The sequence below is a fragment of the Mandrillus leucophaeus genome, unplaced genomic scaffold, assembly GCF_000951045.1.
Source record: "Mandrillus leucophaeus isolate KB7577 unplaced genomic scaffold, Mleu.le_1.0 Scaffold684, whole genome shotgun sequence".
In the NCBI taxonomy this organism is placed as follows: domain Eukaryota; kingdom Metazoa; phylum Chordata; class Mammalia; order Primates; family Cercopithecidae; genus Mandrillus; species Mandrillus leucophaeus.
Genome location: NW_012107408.1, coordinates 195,270 through 212,362, shown reverse-complemented (window position 1 = coordinate 212,362; position 17,093 = coordinate 195,270). Strand labels below are relative to the sequence as shown.

The window sequence follows — 17,093 nt, the reverse complement described above, 5'->3', positions numbered from 1 at the left end:
ATTCTCCTGCCTCAGCCTCCCGAGTAGCTGGGACTACAGGCGCCCGCCACCTCGCCCGGCTAGTTTTCTGTATTTTTTAGTAGAGACGGGGTTTCACCGTGTCAGCCAGGATGGTCTCGATCTCCTGACCTCGTGATCCGCCCGTCTCGGCCTCCCTATAATAACTTTTTATAGGCATCAGAATTCCACCCTTAGAAATTTGTATGCAGTAATACCACATTTTGTGCAAATATACAGTTGAGCCTACATATTTAAAGAGTTATGTTGTTCTTAAGGAAGTTTAATCTGTAATTTTTTTAGTCACATGAAAATGTTCAGATTCCAGAAAATCAAAAGGCAAAAATGACTTTATGGGACAGTATCACAGGGGAAAAAAAAAGTTTAAATTTTAAATTATACAATTTAGATTGGGAATTTATATGATAAATTGCTATTTAAAATATATTGTTATAAATTATTAAATCAAAAACTATTTTGATATTTAGGTTCATCAGTTCAGTAACAAGTCAACAGAGATGGCTTTAAGAGTGGCATCTCTTGATTACCTTGGAACTGTTGCTGCACGGCTGAGGAAAGATGCTGTTACAAGCAAAATGGATCAAGGATCTATAGAACGCATTTTAAAACAGGTACTAAGATACAGGATTAAAATTGTGGGAATAAATAATAGTTATTTTCTTTGGATGTCCTTCCATTACTTTTGCATTTCATTTTGTGGATTCAAAGTAAGATTTTTACTTCTAAAAGTGGACTTTTCAAAGCCCCAGTGAGAAATTTTAAGACCCGAGAACGAATTGTTTAGTCTAACAGGGACTTCTGAATGGTTCATATAAATCATTTACTTTCTTTTTGTGAAGTACACTTAATAATGTATAATGGTGTTTTATATTTGATTTAACATAAATTTTATTTAAGTTTTTAATTTACTGAATGGTGATTTAGCATACCCAATAAGATCGTTTTGTACTTTTGAATGTTATGTATCTTCTCATACCAAGGAGGTGTGAGGAGAGCTTTTTTATACTTTATTAGAGAGTTTTCATATGGGGGAAAAAAGTGTTTTATTGCTTTTTTTTTTTTTTTTTAATGTGGATAAGGTGGTAGTAATAAAGTTATGTGAGAAAACTGGTGAGGAAATGATTTCTAATCCTACTGTATACAACTTCTGTTTTCATTTTTTTCTAGTCTTTTTTTATGCTCATAATCATATCCATGTTGGTAGAAATGCCTCTAATTTTTTTTTGCTATAGTTCATGTTTTGAAATAATTTCAACCTTAGAGAAGAATTGTAGGAATACTACAAAGAACTCCCGTAAAAACTTCTTGCAAATTCCTCAATTATTGACAATTTACAAAATTTGCTTTATCATCTTTCAAAATATAGATGTATGTGTGTCTGTATATGCATTTATTTAAAATTTTGTTTTGAACCACTTGAAGTTGCAGACGTGATTCCCTCTTTACCCCTGAATTCTCTAATGCAGTGATTTTCAAAGTGTGATCCCCTTGACAGGTAGCACCAATATTAAAATCACCTGGGAACTAACAAGTACATTTCTAACAAAAATACAAATTCTTAGGACCCTCCCTGGACCTACTGAATCAAAAACTCTTGGTTTAACAAGCCCTCCAGGTGATTCTAATGAGTGAATGCTGAAGCTTGGGAGCGACTGCTTAGTGTATATTTCTGCAAACAAGAGCTCTCACTTAAATATCTATAGTACAATTATCAAAAGCAAAAAATTATCATTAATATAATATTAACATCTAATATAATACTACAGTACCTACTCTGGTAAATTATAATTTGTTGCTGTCATTATTTTAATGCTCAAATCATCCTAGATTTGATCAATGAGAACCCTTTGAAGCTGGCTTTTATGTCCTTTTGATATGTTCCCATCATAATTTGAGGGCTTGCTTTCTAGAACAAAAAGGTGTTTCAGGCAGATCTTTTACCTTCCCTACCCTAGCACTGGGATCAGCTGTTTCTCCTAGGAATCTTGGTTCCTTTTATTGGTGAATTGTAATGTAGAAACGAAGATCTAGTTACTGGATGACTTACTGTGTTTCTTAAAGTGGGCCTGGAACCTCTTATTGCCATGTATGGCTATATTGATTATACATTGTGCAACTCAAGGGGAAGGATCATTTGTAAATTTTCATGACTCTCAACGCGTATTTCCAAAAGCAAATTCTTCCTACCTCTGAAGATTTAACACATTTTTCTGATCATTTGTATGTCAACTACCTATGAGCTCTTTTTTAAAAAAAATGACATGTAGTTCATAAAAATAAAGACTGGGTGCAGTGGCTTAAACCTATAATCTCAGGAGGGTGGATTATTTCAGATCAGGAGTTCAAGACCAGCTTGGTCAACATGGTGAAACCCTGTTTCTACTAAAAATACAAAAATTAGCCAGTCATTGTGGACCATGCCTGTAGTCACAGCTACTAGGGAGTCTGAGGCAGGAGAATTGTATTAACCCAGGAGGCAGAGGTTGCAGTGAGCCAAGATAGTGCCACTGGACTCCAGCCTGGGCAACAGAGTGAAACTCCATCTCAAAAAAAGTAAAACAAAAAAGGCAAACTTCAGCTACCAATATATAATATTTTTCAGAAATACTATTTTTCTGTTTCCTTTTAGTTAACTGTGGTTGTATTTTCATTTTTAATATCAGTTTTTCCCTGAGATTTGTGTTTACAATTAGATGATTTATAAAAGCACACCAGTAATACCTTTTTTTGTTCTTATTTGGTTTATTCTATAGGTTTCAGGAGGGGAAGATGAAATCCAACAATTACAAAAAGCCTTGCTTGATTACTTGGATGAAAACACTGAGACTGATCCTTCACTAGTGGTAGGATTGTTTTCCCCTCTTTTGGAGATATTAAATGTTTATTTAAATTGGGTTTAAGAAAATTGGGAGGTAGGATGATGAAGAGGAAAACTTAAGTTGTTTGGAATATTTATCTTCAAAACAAAAGGATACTTGATAATCTAAATAGAAAAGAATGCTTTGGGTTGATTTGTCTTATATGGAATTCTGGTTAAGGATACTGTACTGTCCTAAAATTGTGTGACGAGAAATATTTGGAAGTCTCTCCATAAGTGATCTTTGAGACTAGGCTAGGTCATTGGTTCTCAGAGTAAGTATGGGCCAAGTGGTACATGAGATGATCTATAAGCCTGTAAAAATAAACTATTGGATTTTTATATATTTTTTTTTAAATATAATTTTATTTTTATTTCATGTATGTTACATAATATAACCAAAATGTTAGTATAAGAGGTTCATGTACAAAATTTATAAACTGTTATTTGAGAACATTATACATAGAGGTATTTGATTTTATTTTTTAACTGATGGGATATGTAATTGAAAGAAATGGGATACCACTAAGCTATTCAGCCAAATACTGCAGGTTTTCAGTTTGTATTCAAATGAACAGATTTACAGGTGTGTCTCAGTGTTAAACTATTTCAGTGACAGTTGTCTTGTGTGTTTCTTGGAGAACTAACATTTGAAAACAGATGAATAATTCTACCTTCAGCATTTTATCCAGTTGATATAAACTTTCCTAGTTGACCCATCATCTAATTTTGTCATGATATTGTCCTTGATTAAGTAGTTGATAATAGTATTCTATATTTAATACACTTGTGTTTATCAACTTATCTTGACATCATTAAGTATTGGAACATAGTAAAATAATAAGTTTTCTAACATTTAGGATATTCTAAATTTTCTGGCTTTCTTAAAATCTGTTTTTATCACATGGGAGTTGTTATAAAGTAAACTTTAATATTTGTATTCCTGTAATGTGAGCACTCCAACTTTATTACTTAACTTGGAAATCTTGTTGCTAATTTCATCAAGCTCAAGTCTGTCTAATTTCTTTCCAGTTTTCTCGTAAATTTTATATAGCCCAGTGGTTTCGAGACACGACTCTGGAAACAGAAAAAGCAATGAAATCACAAAAAGATGAAGAATCATCTGAAGGAACACATCATGCAAAGGAAATTGAGACAACTGGCCAAATTATGCATCGAGCTGAAAACCGAAAAAAGTTTCTTAGAAGCATTATCAAAACCACACCTTCTCAGTTTAGCACATTAAAGTAAGATCCAAGGAGAAAACAGTTTACATTTATCTCCTTGATATCTAGATACCTAAGTTACAAAAAAGAAAAATAAATTTTTAATGACTTTTTGTTGCAGGATGAACTCTGATACTGTGGACTACGATGATGCTTGCTTGATTGTTCGATACTTGGCCTCCATGAGGCCGTTTGCCCAGAGCTTTGATATTTATTTGACACAGGTAAACTGGACAAGAATTCCTTATACAGTGATGTTGATTTTTCTGATTCTGGATGCTTGTGAGTAGTATATAATGTCATTCATTGTTGAGTACAGTACTCAAAAGATCATAGATGTAGTGTTTGTTTTAAGGTTTTGTATTAAAATGTCCAACCAGGTGCAGTGGCTCAGGCCTGTAATCCCAACACTTTGGGAAGCCAAGGCAGGTGGATCACCTGAGGTCAGGATTTCGAGACCAACCTGACAAACATGATGAAACCCCGTCTCTACTAAAAATACAAAAATTAACTGGGCGTGGTGGCACGCATCTGTAATCCCAGCTACTCAGGAGGCTTAGGCTGGAGAATCGCTTGACCCTGGAAGGTGGAAGTTGCAGTGAGCCGAGATCATGCCATTGCACTCCAACCTAGGCAACAAGAGGGAAATTCCATCTCAAAAAAAAAGTCCTTGTTCTACATCCCTTTTACATATTCTTGTTTTACAAATAAACTGATACATATATATTTGTATGAATGCACACACATATGGTGTCAGTAGAGTAAGTGACATTAGAAAAACATTTAACTAAATCCCAGCACTTTGGGAAGCCAAGGCAGGCAGATCATGAGGTCAGGAGATCAAGACCTTCCTGGCTAACACAGTGAAACCCTGTCTCTACTAAAAATACAAAAAATTAGCTGCCGTGGTGGCACGTGCCTGTAATCCCAGCTACTCAGGAGTCTGAGACAGGAGAATCGCTTGAACCCGGGATACAGAGGTTGCAGGGAGCCAAGATCACGCCACTGCACTCCAGCCTGGGCGACGGAGCGAGACTCCATCCCAAAAAATAAAATAAAATAATAAAATAAGATACAAAATATTCAACTACCAAATTATGATTTAAATGACACTAAATATCTTTGATTCAAGTTACACATAGCAAGGTTTCAGTGGGGCTACAGGTTCTGCAAATGAAGCATAACAATTAAAAAACAGGTTTAATTGGATAAAGGAAAGGCTCCAAAGTATGGACTGTATACTTAACACCTGTACTGATCTTTAAGTTACACTTTCAATCAGTAGAAAAGATCCTTTACTCATTTATATACAGATTAAAGAGAGGTAAATAATAGATTTGTTTTCTTTTGCATGTTTTCATGCTATTTTAAATTATATTTTATGTATTCTAAAATTTACGAAAATGTCAATGTTTGCTTGGCAGATCTTACGAGTTCTTGGTGAAAATGCAATTGCTGTTCGAACAAAAGCCATGAAGTGTTTGTCTGAGGTTGTTGCTGTAGACCCCAGTATTCTAGCAAGGGTAAAGAGCAAAAATGATTCTTTCTTTTCTATTCAAATTGGAATATTCACTCTATTTAGGTATAAATTGCTTTTTTTCCTTCATTTTTCTTTAGCTTGATATGCAACGAGGTGTTCATGGACGATTGATGGATAATTCGACTAGTGTCCGAGAAGCAGCAGTAGAATTACTAGGTCGATTTGTCCTTTGTCGACCTCAGCTTGCTGAACAGTATTATGATATGCTGATTGAAAGAATATTGGTATGTTTGTCATTTTTATAATGATTCATGAATATAATTTTGCTGTTCAAGTATCATGTTTTGTTTTAAAGTGTTAAGCTAGAAAAATAAATGTACCAATTATATATTTATATTGTCTAATTTATGAATTATTGCCACTTTCTAAACAAGTGCATATTTTCAAGAATAGCCCTTGCAGTATCATAAAACAAATCATTGGTAATAATTGGATTCCTTTTTTCAGTTGCTATTTCTTTTTAATTATACCAGTGTACAATGAGTAGATGATAGGAACCACATGGGATAGTTAAATGTTTTTGAACAAGAATCTAGAGTGATTTTATGTATATATGTATGTATGTATATATATAAACAAGAAGAATTATTTCAGTGAGAGACAAGTACAGAACGTTGGTATCTGACAATATTTTTGGATCCCTTATGTGCATCTTCTTGTTTCCTTAAAGCTGAGTAATGATGAGCTCAGATACCTACAAGTTAAGCCCAAAAGTTCTTTGAGGTTTAAGAGCAAACTTAAGAAGTTCTGCATACATCATGGAATTCTCTGGCTCTGAAGCATCTTTCTGAAAAATAAAAGGAAACATTGGCATTAGGAAATATCTGTGGAATCTCCACACTACCCACTGCAGGCATATTGACTTACTCAACATAGATGTACTAGTGCACAAAATCAAGTATTATCTCAATGACAAGAGTTTATTTTGTCACCCTTGGCCTAGTATCAGAACATTGTGTGACAGAAGTATAGAGTAATTTTTAGCTTCAACTAGGCATAAATCTTGGTTAAGAAACAAATAATTTAGAGAAAGGCTGGAAAATTTTTTTCCCTTCTTAGGGCTTCCATCACAGGATTCCCAAATATCTAATGAACCCTGGTATTGGTAACCCTAGTAAAATATCCTAAAATATTTTGGGAATTGCTAAAATCACATAATGGAGATTAATAATTTTGCACACTACATGTCTGATGCTTTTTATTTTTAAAACTCTAAATATGAAAGTTTGTGAAGGAAAAATAGTACAGTGAACACCCTTGTACCTACCTCCATACTTCATCTGTACTTTCTGCTAAATTATTTTAAGTCAAATATTTTTTACTGCTTTTCTTGTGAACACTTCAGTTTGAATCACCAAAAAAATGATACTGTGCTATATAAACAAAACCATTATCTCACCCAAATTAACACTCTCTATTATCATCTGAATACTAGTTCTTAGATCCTCCGATGTCCTAAAAATGTTTTTTCATTCTCCTTTTTTAAGAATCAGAATTCAGTCAAAGGTAATATGTTGCATTTGGGGGTCATGTCTTAAAATTGAAGACTATATTCTTTTTTTTTTTTTCTTTTTTACATACTTCCCATATGACATTGACTGGTTAAAAAGGCCTGATCCTTTGTTACTTTCCCATGCTTTGTTTAATTTAACTTGTGTTTTGTATCTCTTACAAACCATAAGATAGGCCAGGCGCAGTGCCTCATGCCTGTAATCCCAGCTCTTTGGGAGGCTGAGGCAGGTGGATCATCAAAGATCAGGAGTTTGAGACCAGCCTGGCCAACATGGTGAAACACTGTTTCTACTAAAAATACAAAAATTAGGTAGGCATGGTGGTATGCGCCTGTAATCCCAGCTACCTGGGAGGCTGAGGCAGGAGAATCACTTGAGCCTGGGAGGCAGAGGTTGCAGTGAGCTGAGATCGCACCATTGTACCCCAGCCTGGGCGACAAGAGCAAAACTCCGTCTCAAAAAGAAAAAGAAATAACCATAAGATAATGCCAAAGGTTTGATTAGATTCAGGTTAAATAAACATTTTTATGAAGTCACTTTATAAGTGATACTTCGTGTGCTGTTTAAGTGCCAGACACTATATTAAAGCTTATGTTTGTTTTCTCATTTAATTTTTACAAGCGTATACTTCTAGTCTTGTGTCCAGGGCTTAACTATAAAATATGTTTCTATATATTAGATATCATACTTTAAAAGTAAAGACAATATAATAACACATTTATAGTAGCAGTAAGAAAGCATGTAAAGAGCAAATATGTCAAATGTGTTTATCATGTTAACAAATAGCGAACATACTGCGTGTGGATACGTATTTTCTAATTTCACACACAAGGCATCTCAGTTTTTCTGACACTTAAAAATACATTTCTGTTTTTAGGATACTGGTATCAGTGTCAGGAAAAGAGTAATAAAGATTCTCAGAGACATTTGTATTGAACAGCCAACATTTCCAAAAATCACAGAAATGTGTGTAAAAATGATTCGCAGAGTCAATGATGAAGAGGGCATTAAGGTAATGTTGACTTTTAAATTTATTTTTCATTAATGTTTAAAATAAGTTAAATGTTTATTGCACCTAAATGTTGATTTTAAATATATCCAAAAACTTTACAGTGAATCGTTTTTAGTTTATAAACTTAAGAAAAATACTTTAATACTTTTTTGTTTCTAGATTTTTATTTTAATTATTATAATCTGATCTTAACCAACCAGTTCCACAATGGTAATATCTGTTTAAGACTGGCCATAGTAGCTCATGCCTATAATCCCAGCACTTTGGGAGGCCAAGGCAGGAGAATGGCTTGAGGCCAGGAGTTGAAGATCAGCCTGGGCAACATAGTAAGAATCCTATTTCTATAAAAAATAAAATAATGAAAATAATTTTTAAAAATTTCGCCAAACATAGTAGAGCATGCTTGTAGTTCCAGCTACACTAGAGACTGACACAGGAAGATTACTTGAGCCCAGGAATTCAAGGCTGCAGTGAGCTATAATCTTGCTGCTGCACTCCTGCCTGGGCAACAGAGTGAGACTCCATCTCAAAAAATGTGCATGTGTGTGTTAATTGACTTATTGATTGTTATTATAGAGATTGCATTATATTCAAAGGTTTCTCATGGATTATTTTAATTTTCAAATGTTATGTTTTTACTTTTCTAAATTATTAGATACTTTGTTTCATTATGTTAAGTGAAATAAGCCAGACACAGAAAATAGCACATATTTTCACTCATATGTGGAAACTTTAAAAAAATTTGTCTCATAGTGATAAAGAATAGAATGATGGTTAGCAGAGGGAGGGAAGGGTTGTGAGGGGTTGAATAAAGAGGGGTTGGTTCACGGTTATCAAAAATACACCTAGAAGGAATAAAATTTGGTGTTCAGTAGCACAATAGGGTGACTATAGTTAACAATAATTTATTATACATTTCAAAATAACTAGAAGAGTGGAAATGGAATGTTCCTAACACAAAGAAGTGATAAATGCTTGAGGTGATGGATACCCCAGTTACCCTGATTTGATCATTATACATTGTATGCTTGTATCAAAAGGTCAAATGTACTTCATAAATGTGTACAGCTGTTATGTATACATAAAAATTTTAGTCCTAAATTCGTTAGTAAATTTACATTTATATGTAATAATATATATAATTGTTCCTTTTTTTAAGTTTAGCAAACACTGTAACAACTTCTTCTCCAAAAGCAGTAAATATATTTTTTAGTTTGATCATAAACATTTGAGTGTATAGTATGAAGAAGTTCCAGGCTAGGGATAGTATCACCGATTCGTATTGTTTAAAATCTTTACCAAATTGAAAAATTTTATAGTTTTGAGAAATTGGTAGTTTTAGAAAAAACTGAGGAAATTAATACCAGAAATTCCTGGCAATTTCTGTTTTGATTAGTTATTTGTAGCTTTGTGTTGGGCCTAATGATAATTTGGAATTGTGAAATTGCCATATTTGTTATAATTAGTTAATTTGAAATTTCTCTTTCTTCTAGAAATTAGTAAATGAAACATTCCAGAAACTCTGGTTTACTCCAACTCCACACAATGACAAAGAAGCAATGACAAGGAAAATTTTAAACATTACCGATGTGGTAAGAAGGACTGGAACAAGGGTGTGGTCACTGTTGATCCAGACCTAATTGAGGCCTACATGTCTTATGAAGGAAGAGACAATAATGAGATATTTCATTAATCTTGACATTTCGTACTGCTGCCTTTACTTTATATTTCTGGAGATGCTCAAGGGATGCAAGTAACATGTCGTTGACGTTTCCATATAGCCCTACTTCTTGGCATTAATTGATGTAAACACTGATGCTGAGATTTTCCTATTCCTCCAGCAATTAAAAACAGGGAGGGAAAGGAGAAATGGAAGAACAGATACAATCGCCCAAGGGTAATAATCTGCAAAGATAGTAATGCCTACTTTTTTCAGAAATTATGAATATAGATTAGCTAAATTTTTTTATTATGCATAAGCTATACATTTTGTGTTTTTAATATAAGAAATTTTTGCCAGTCACAGTGGCATATGCCTATAATCCCAGCTGCCCAGGAGTCTGAGACGGGGGATCAGGAGATCCTTGAACCAGGAGTTCAAAGCTGCAGTATACTGTAATCATGCCTGTGAATAGGCGCTACACTCCAGCCTGGGCAATATAATAACAAGATACCTCAAAAAAAAAAAAAAAAAAAGAAAAGAAAAGAAATTCTGTATATTCAATTACGTCATCTTCTAAATTTCTATTGATGTCTTTAAAATGTGCCATCTAGAAGGGTAATAAGAAACAAATATTTTTGTTCTTAATGTTTAAGATATTACAGATTTTTCTCACAGACTGTAGTTCAAGTTATTGTGCCATTTTAAACTTGTGCCACTTTAAACATTTAGTGCTATATTAAACTTCAATATATTTAACTAATTTCTTAAATGTTTTCCAAGGTATTTTTAGAATAAAGTTCTATAACATTGGTAAATGGTTGTGTTACTGAAAAAATAGTTTCGTTTAAAAATAAACTTTTGAATTCAGAGAATTGAAACATGTTTCAGGCTAAAGCATAACAAAAGTGTATGTTATTCAGATTTTTAAATATATTTCTAACTTTGATACTTTTCATCACCCCTTAGGTTGCAGCATGCAGAGATACTGGATATGACTGGTTTGAGCAACTCCTTCAAAATGTGAGTGTTCTTTTGACTCCTGGTAACATAAAATTTAATAGGTTATTTTGTTTTGTTTTGTTTTGTTTTGTTTGACTATGATTTAAAAGAACCTTTTGAGTTCTTTTGGTAGGGAAAATTTATTTCAATGTGTTAGGCTGGATGATTTTGTTAATTTCTCTAATTCAGCTGCCTAGTTTTTTTGTTTGTTTGTTTGTTTGTTTGTTTGTTTTTTGAGATGGAGTCTCGCTCTCTCACTGTCACCCAGGCTGGAGTGGCATAATCTTGGTTCACTTCAACCTCCACCTCCTGGGTTCAAGCAGTTCTCCTGCCTCAGACTCCAGAGTAGCTAGGATTACAGGTGTCCGCCACCACGCCCGGCTAATTTTTGTATTTTTAGTAGAGACGGGGTTTCACCATGTTGGCCACGCTGGTCTCAAACTCCTGACCTCAGGTGATCTGCCTGCCTCGGCCTCCCAAAGTGCTGGGATTATAGGCATGAGCCACACTGCACCTGGCCTTCAGTTGCCTATTATAGAAGTAAGTTTTCTGAATCATTAACTAAAATTCTATCTTACTTTCTTTCCAGATAATTTTTTTCTTTAATCTCTGTACCTAATAGATGCAAGATTTATAAATGTATCAATATATTGCATTAAAAATATAATTACATGATTTAGTATGTTATGCATAGAATTTCCTTTAGTAGTACAGAGTCAAACCACAACTAGTGGTTTTTTTTAAGTTTCATAAAAGGAAATGTTTGTCTCCCTGTGAGTTGTTAAATTTTTTATTTTAGAAAATTTCACATAGGCAGAAATATCCATCACCCGCTTCAAAAATTGTCAGCATTTTCCCAGTCTTGTTATAGCTATCCTTCCCCTATCTGGTTTTCTCCTTTTCTTTCTTTCTTCTTTTGTTTTCCGTAATCCTTTTTTTCTTTTTTTTTTTTGGGGAGACGGAATCTCACTCTGTCGCCCAAACTGGAGTGCAGTGGCACCATCTCAGCCAGCTCACTGCAACCTCCGCCTCCCAAGTTCAAGGGATTCTCCTACCTCAGCCTCCCAAGTAACTGGGGTACAGGCACTTGCCACCACACCCAGCTAATTTTTGTATTTTTAGTAGAGATGAAGTTTCGCCGTGTTGGCCAGGCTGGTCTCAAACTCCTGACCTCAGGTGATCTACCCACCTCGGCCTCCCCAAGTGCTGAGATTACAGACAGGAGCCACCATGCCCAGCCTATAATACTTTTAAAACAAATGCCAAACTTTATATTATCTCACTCATAGTTACTTTAGCATCTATCTATCTCTAGCAGATAATGACTTTAAAAAAAAAAAAACAGAATATTATCATTTATATCAAAATAGTAATGCATTATTCCATAACTAATACCTATTCAGTGTTCATATTTTCCTGTCTCAAAAATGTATTTTTATAGTTGGTTTGCAGTTGCTTTGGTTGATATACTCTTAAGTCTCTTAATGTTTTTCTGTAGAATCTCCCACATTCTGGATTTAATAGGTCACTTTTTTCTGGTGTCATTTAAGTTGTTCCTCCATCCACCAGTTTTCAAGTAAACTCTTAGTGAAATCTAGAGGCTTAATATGATTAAAGTTCAATTTTTAATCTGGGAGACAAATACCTCATAGGTGGTGGTGAATATTATTGCATCACAGCAGGAAGCACATGTCTAGTTGTCCCATTTTCAGTGATTGATCTTCGATGAATTTAAGTGATGATATACAGTCATGTAACCTCCAACACAATGAACATACAGGATATTACCCTAAAAAACTTCCTCATGCCTTTTTGCAGTTGATCCTCTCTTCCTGGCCCTAGAAAACTATTGATCTACTTTTTGTCACTATAGTTGTACCTTTTTAGAAGTTCATATTAATGGAATCATACAGTATGCAATCTTGTGTTTGACTTTTTAAACTTAGAATGTTGATTCATTCTTGTTGCTAATATATTAATATACCTTTTTATTGCTGAGTAGTTTCAATGGCATGGATATATCATAATTTCATTATTCACCATTTTGTGGACTTTTGGGTTCTTTCCAGTTTGGGGGTGTTATGAATAATGCTGCTGTGAATATTGGTGTGTAAGGTTTTATGCAGTTATATGTTTTCATTTATCTTGGGTAAATTCCTAGGAATGTGATTACAGGGTCATATGGTGAGTGAGAAACTGCCAAAATGTTTTTCCAAAATTACTAAACCATTTTTCATTTCCACTATCTGTGTGTGAAAGTTCCAGCTGCTCCACATCCTCACCAATTCTCGTTATTGTCAGTCTTTTTTTAAAAACTTTAGCCATTTTGGTGTGGTGGTAAAAGTAGTACATTACTTTCTTAAGATATCTGTTTTAAAAAACCTTCATGGTGTTTTCAATGTGTAAGTCTTAGACTGTCTTCTTAAATCATTTTTCATTTCATATTTTTACATGATATATTTGGCATCATTTCTTTCCTAAATCAAATAATTAGCTCTATATCACAGAGCCTTATGACCACCTTAGTTAAGTTTATGTCAGCCATCCCAAAAGGTACATCATGATTTCTAAAAGGGTCTAAATCATATATTTCATTTGATAGTTATTATAAATGATCAAGTAAGAATTCAGTGTAACTATCAGAAATGTCACTATTTAGGATTACTAAAAAGAATCTAAAAGAATATCCTCCTGTATTAGCAAATTAGAAGCAGAAGGGACATGACCATTTTTATAATCTCTTAGCAATGATAGTTTTACTTGTACATTCTTTGTATCTTTATTCTCTAGTCCCATTTATTTAGTTAGTAAGTTAGTTTATCCATCCTATTGATGCTCCCTATTCTTTGCTTTCCTACTTTAGTTTCTGCCAACAACTTAGTTTACCAATGATACTGTAACTTTGTGATATATTTCCTTATACTAGCAGAGTTTGCTTTAGTGAAAGAAAGCAAACTCAAATATATATATATATACACACGCACACACATATATATATGACAGAAACATAACTCCTCTGAGCAATTATAACGTATGCATAAATGTTAAGAGAAGCTAGGAAGGATATAAAGAATGGACTGCTGTAGTTATTACAAATTCTTGAGTCCAGAATAATTGACATGCTTACTGTTTTTACATGAGCACATTACATGCATTGCATTCAGTCCAATTTCAGATATTTCTAATTTTTATTTTTGGATTGGGTTTTGGGGGTTTTGTTGTTCTTGATTGTTTTTTGTAGATCATTGACTCTCCCCAGTTATTGAATATGTTTTTCTAGGGAAACTTGAAGTACTACTGAAATAGCTTCAAATTCCCACATATACTAAACTCTGTTCCTTGTCTAAATAATTATGTTAGTATATCTTTTTTTTTTTTTTTTTTTTTTTTTTTTTTTTTTGGAGACAGAGTCTTGCTCTGTCATGCAGGCTGGAGTGCAGTGGCACCATCATGGCCCACTGTGACCTCAACGTCCCTGGCTCAAGCAGTCCTTTGTCCTCAGCCTCCCATTTAGCTGGAACCACAGGCATGCCCTACCATGTTTAGCCTCTTTTGCTTCTTTTTTTTTTTTTTTTTTTTTTGAGACAGGATGTCACTGTATTACTCAAGCTTAGTATATCTTTTTTGTTTTTGTTTTTGTTTTTGAGGCAGAGTTTCAGTCTTGTCGCCCAGGGTGGAATGCAGTGGTGTGATCTCCGCTCACTGCAACCTCCGCCTCCTGGGTTTAAGCAATTCTCTTGCCTCAGCCTCCTGAGTAGCTGGAATTACAGGCACCCACCACCACGCCCGGCTACTTTTTTTGTATTAGTAGAGACGGGGTTTCACCATGTTGACCAGGCTGGTCTTGAACTCCTGACCTCAGGTGATCTGCCCGCCTTGGCCTCCCAAAGTGCTGAGATTACAGGTGCAAGCCACCGTGCCCGGCCAGTGTATCATTTTTAAATGTATGGCGGTATCATTCCTTTATAACCTTTAACAATTCATAGTTTTTTGGCATTTTTCAGTAGGATGTGGAAGAATAACTTCTGTCATGAAGGTCCTCACATTTTTTTTGTTTCTAAAATGTACTCCAGTTAGTTTAAACCACTACCATAAATTGAGTAGCTCTTCATGACAGTCTTCTGCAAAAAACACATCCATAGCCCTGTGATGGGTACACAAAAATATATTTTACAATGCCATTCATTTTACTTACTTATGATCTGAGACTGACCCTTTTTTAGTTTGTAAGGAAAATACAGGCAATGAAAAACAGTTAAGGGTTACCCATGTTTCATCTGTTCCTGTCCTTTATAATCCAGAGCAAGATCTTTCTGAGTTTACAATGAAATATTTTATCTCTATCAACCAGTGAATGGATAAACTATGATGATTCCATACAATTTAATAGTATTCCACATCAAAAAGGGACAGACTATCAAAACATACAGCAACATAGATAATGAAAACATTGTGCAGAGTAAAAGAAGCCTTACATAGAAGAGTACATACTATAATTCCATTTATACAAAATTCTAGGAGAGGTAAAGCTAATCTATACTGGAAAAAATCAGAAGAGTGGCTGCAGGGAGCTGGGGATTGACTGGGAAAGGACATGAGGGAACTTTCAGGGATGATAGTAGTCGTCTCTATCAGTGGTTCTAAAAGTTACCAGCATTACCTGGGGATTTATTAGAAATGCAAATTCTCAGGCCCTACTCCAGACTTAATTCATCAGTAACTCTGAGGGTAGAGCCCATAATTCTGTATTTTAACAGTCTCTCTCCAGATGATTCAGATATAAGTTAAAGATTGAGAACAACTGTTCTGTATCTTGGTGAACTTGAATTACAATGGTAAATGCATTTGACAAAACTGAGCAAATATACACTAAAAATTTGTGCATTTTGTTGCATGTACGTTTTATCTCAAGGAAAAAATGGGTAGTATACTGAAGTCTCCAGTTTACTTTGAAATGCGTTGGAAGTAAAATAGATAAAGGTGTGTGTGTATGCATATGCATACATGTATACACACGTATGTGTGTGTGTGTGTGTGTGTGTGTGTGTGTGTGTGTGTGTTCATCCCAGCAGAATAAAGTCTTAAAGGCAGGATCCTGGAGCCAGGCTCAGTAGCTTGCACCCGGAATCCCAGCCTCTCAGAAGGTTGAGGCAGGAGGATCATTTGAAGCCTGGAGTTTTAGACCAGCCTGGACAACATACTGAGACCCCATCTCTAAAAAACATAAATAAATCAAATTAGCTGAGCGTTGTGGCCTGTGCCTGTAGATCCAGCTACTTGGGAGGCAGAGGCAGGAGGATCACTTGAGCCTGGGATTTTTAGGGTGTAGTGAACTGTGATTATGCAACTGCACTTTCTTCTGGGGAATAGAGTGAGACCCCGTCTCACACACAAAAAATGTTTTTAATGGTAGAATCTAGATGATGGTGGTTAGAGAATGTTCATGATAAAACTTTTTTCAACTCTTTTGTATGGCTGAAGTTTTTCATAATAAAATATTAAGATGGTGTAAAAATGTACCTATATCACTGGGAATGTTGGTACCTTTAAAAGGTATTTTTTAAATGAGCAAACTAAATTATACTTTAAAAAAATTTTATGCACTTTGATTAGTTCTTTTATATTATGAGTGCATGGCTAATATATGTGTGTAGGTTAACATTAAAGTAGAAGAAATCATTTCAGAGTGGGCAAGAAAAAATTTTGATAAAATTCAATATCCTTGAATGATTACTTGTAATAAATGAGGATAAAATGTAAATTCCTTAATCTGACAGATAAAACTATAAAACCTAAAATGAAAATAATGCAAAATGGGAAACTGTGAGCTTTCTTCAAAATCATGAATAAAAAATTTAAATATATCAAGGTGATTGTGAAATGTATATGGAAAAGCAGAGAAAAGATAAAAATAATTTCTGCAAAAGCTGGAACACTGACTTGCCTTACAAAATATCGGGACTTATTTTCAAAGATACATTACATAATTAACAGCAGTAATAAGTAGATCAGTACTAAATAGAACAATGGAACAGGCTAGAGAGCCCAGAAAACAGGCTTACACAAATAGAATATGCTTGTTATAAAACGGAGGTGGCACTGCAGATGATGAAGACAAGATAGACTGTTTAGTAAATGGAGTTGGGCTATTTGACTGTCCATAAGAATTAAAAAAAAAAAGAGAGAAACCTACTTCAACTGAAAAATCAACTCCATATAGATTAAAGGAGAACTTTAAAATTTTAGAATAAAATATAGGAGAAAAAA

The 17,093-nt window shown here is 34.3% G+C and overlaps 1 protein-coding gene across 1 annotated transcript in view; it reads left to right on the top strand.

The window, feature by feature from the left end:
- The window catches only part of NIPBL (Nipped-B homolog (Drosophila)), a 198,880-nt gene that overhangs the window by 142,652 nt on the left and 39,135 nt on the right, over positions 1-17,093 (top strand). Inside the window, exons 24-32 of the mRNA XM_012002359.1 lie at positions 486-629; positions 2,772-2,861; positions 3,908-4,122; positions 4,223-4,325; positions 5,526-5,624; positions 5,719-5,865; positions 8,030-8,164; positions 9,658-9,756; positions 10,794-10,847. Of these exons, the coding sequence (XP_011857749.1) occupies positions 486-629; positions 2,772-2,861; positions 3,908-4,122; positions 4,223-4,325; positions 5,526-5,624; positions 5,719-5,865; positions 8,030-8,164; positions 9,658-9,756; positions 10,794-10,847 (1,086 nt within the window). The remainder of the gene's footprint in view (positions 1-485; positions 630-2,771; positions 2,862-3,907; positions 4,123-4,222; positions 4,326-5,525; positions 5,625-5,718; positions 5,866-8,029; positions 8,165-9,657; positions 9,757-10,793; positions 10,848-17,093) is intronic.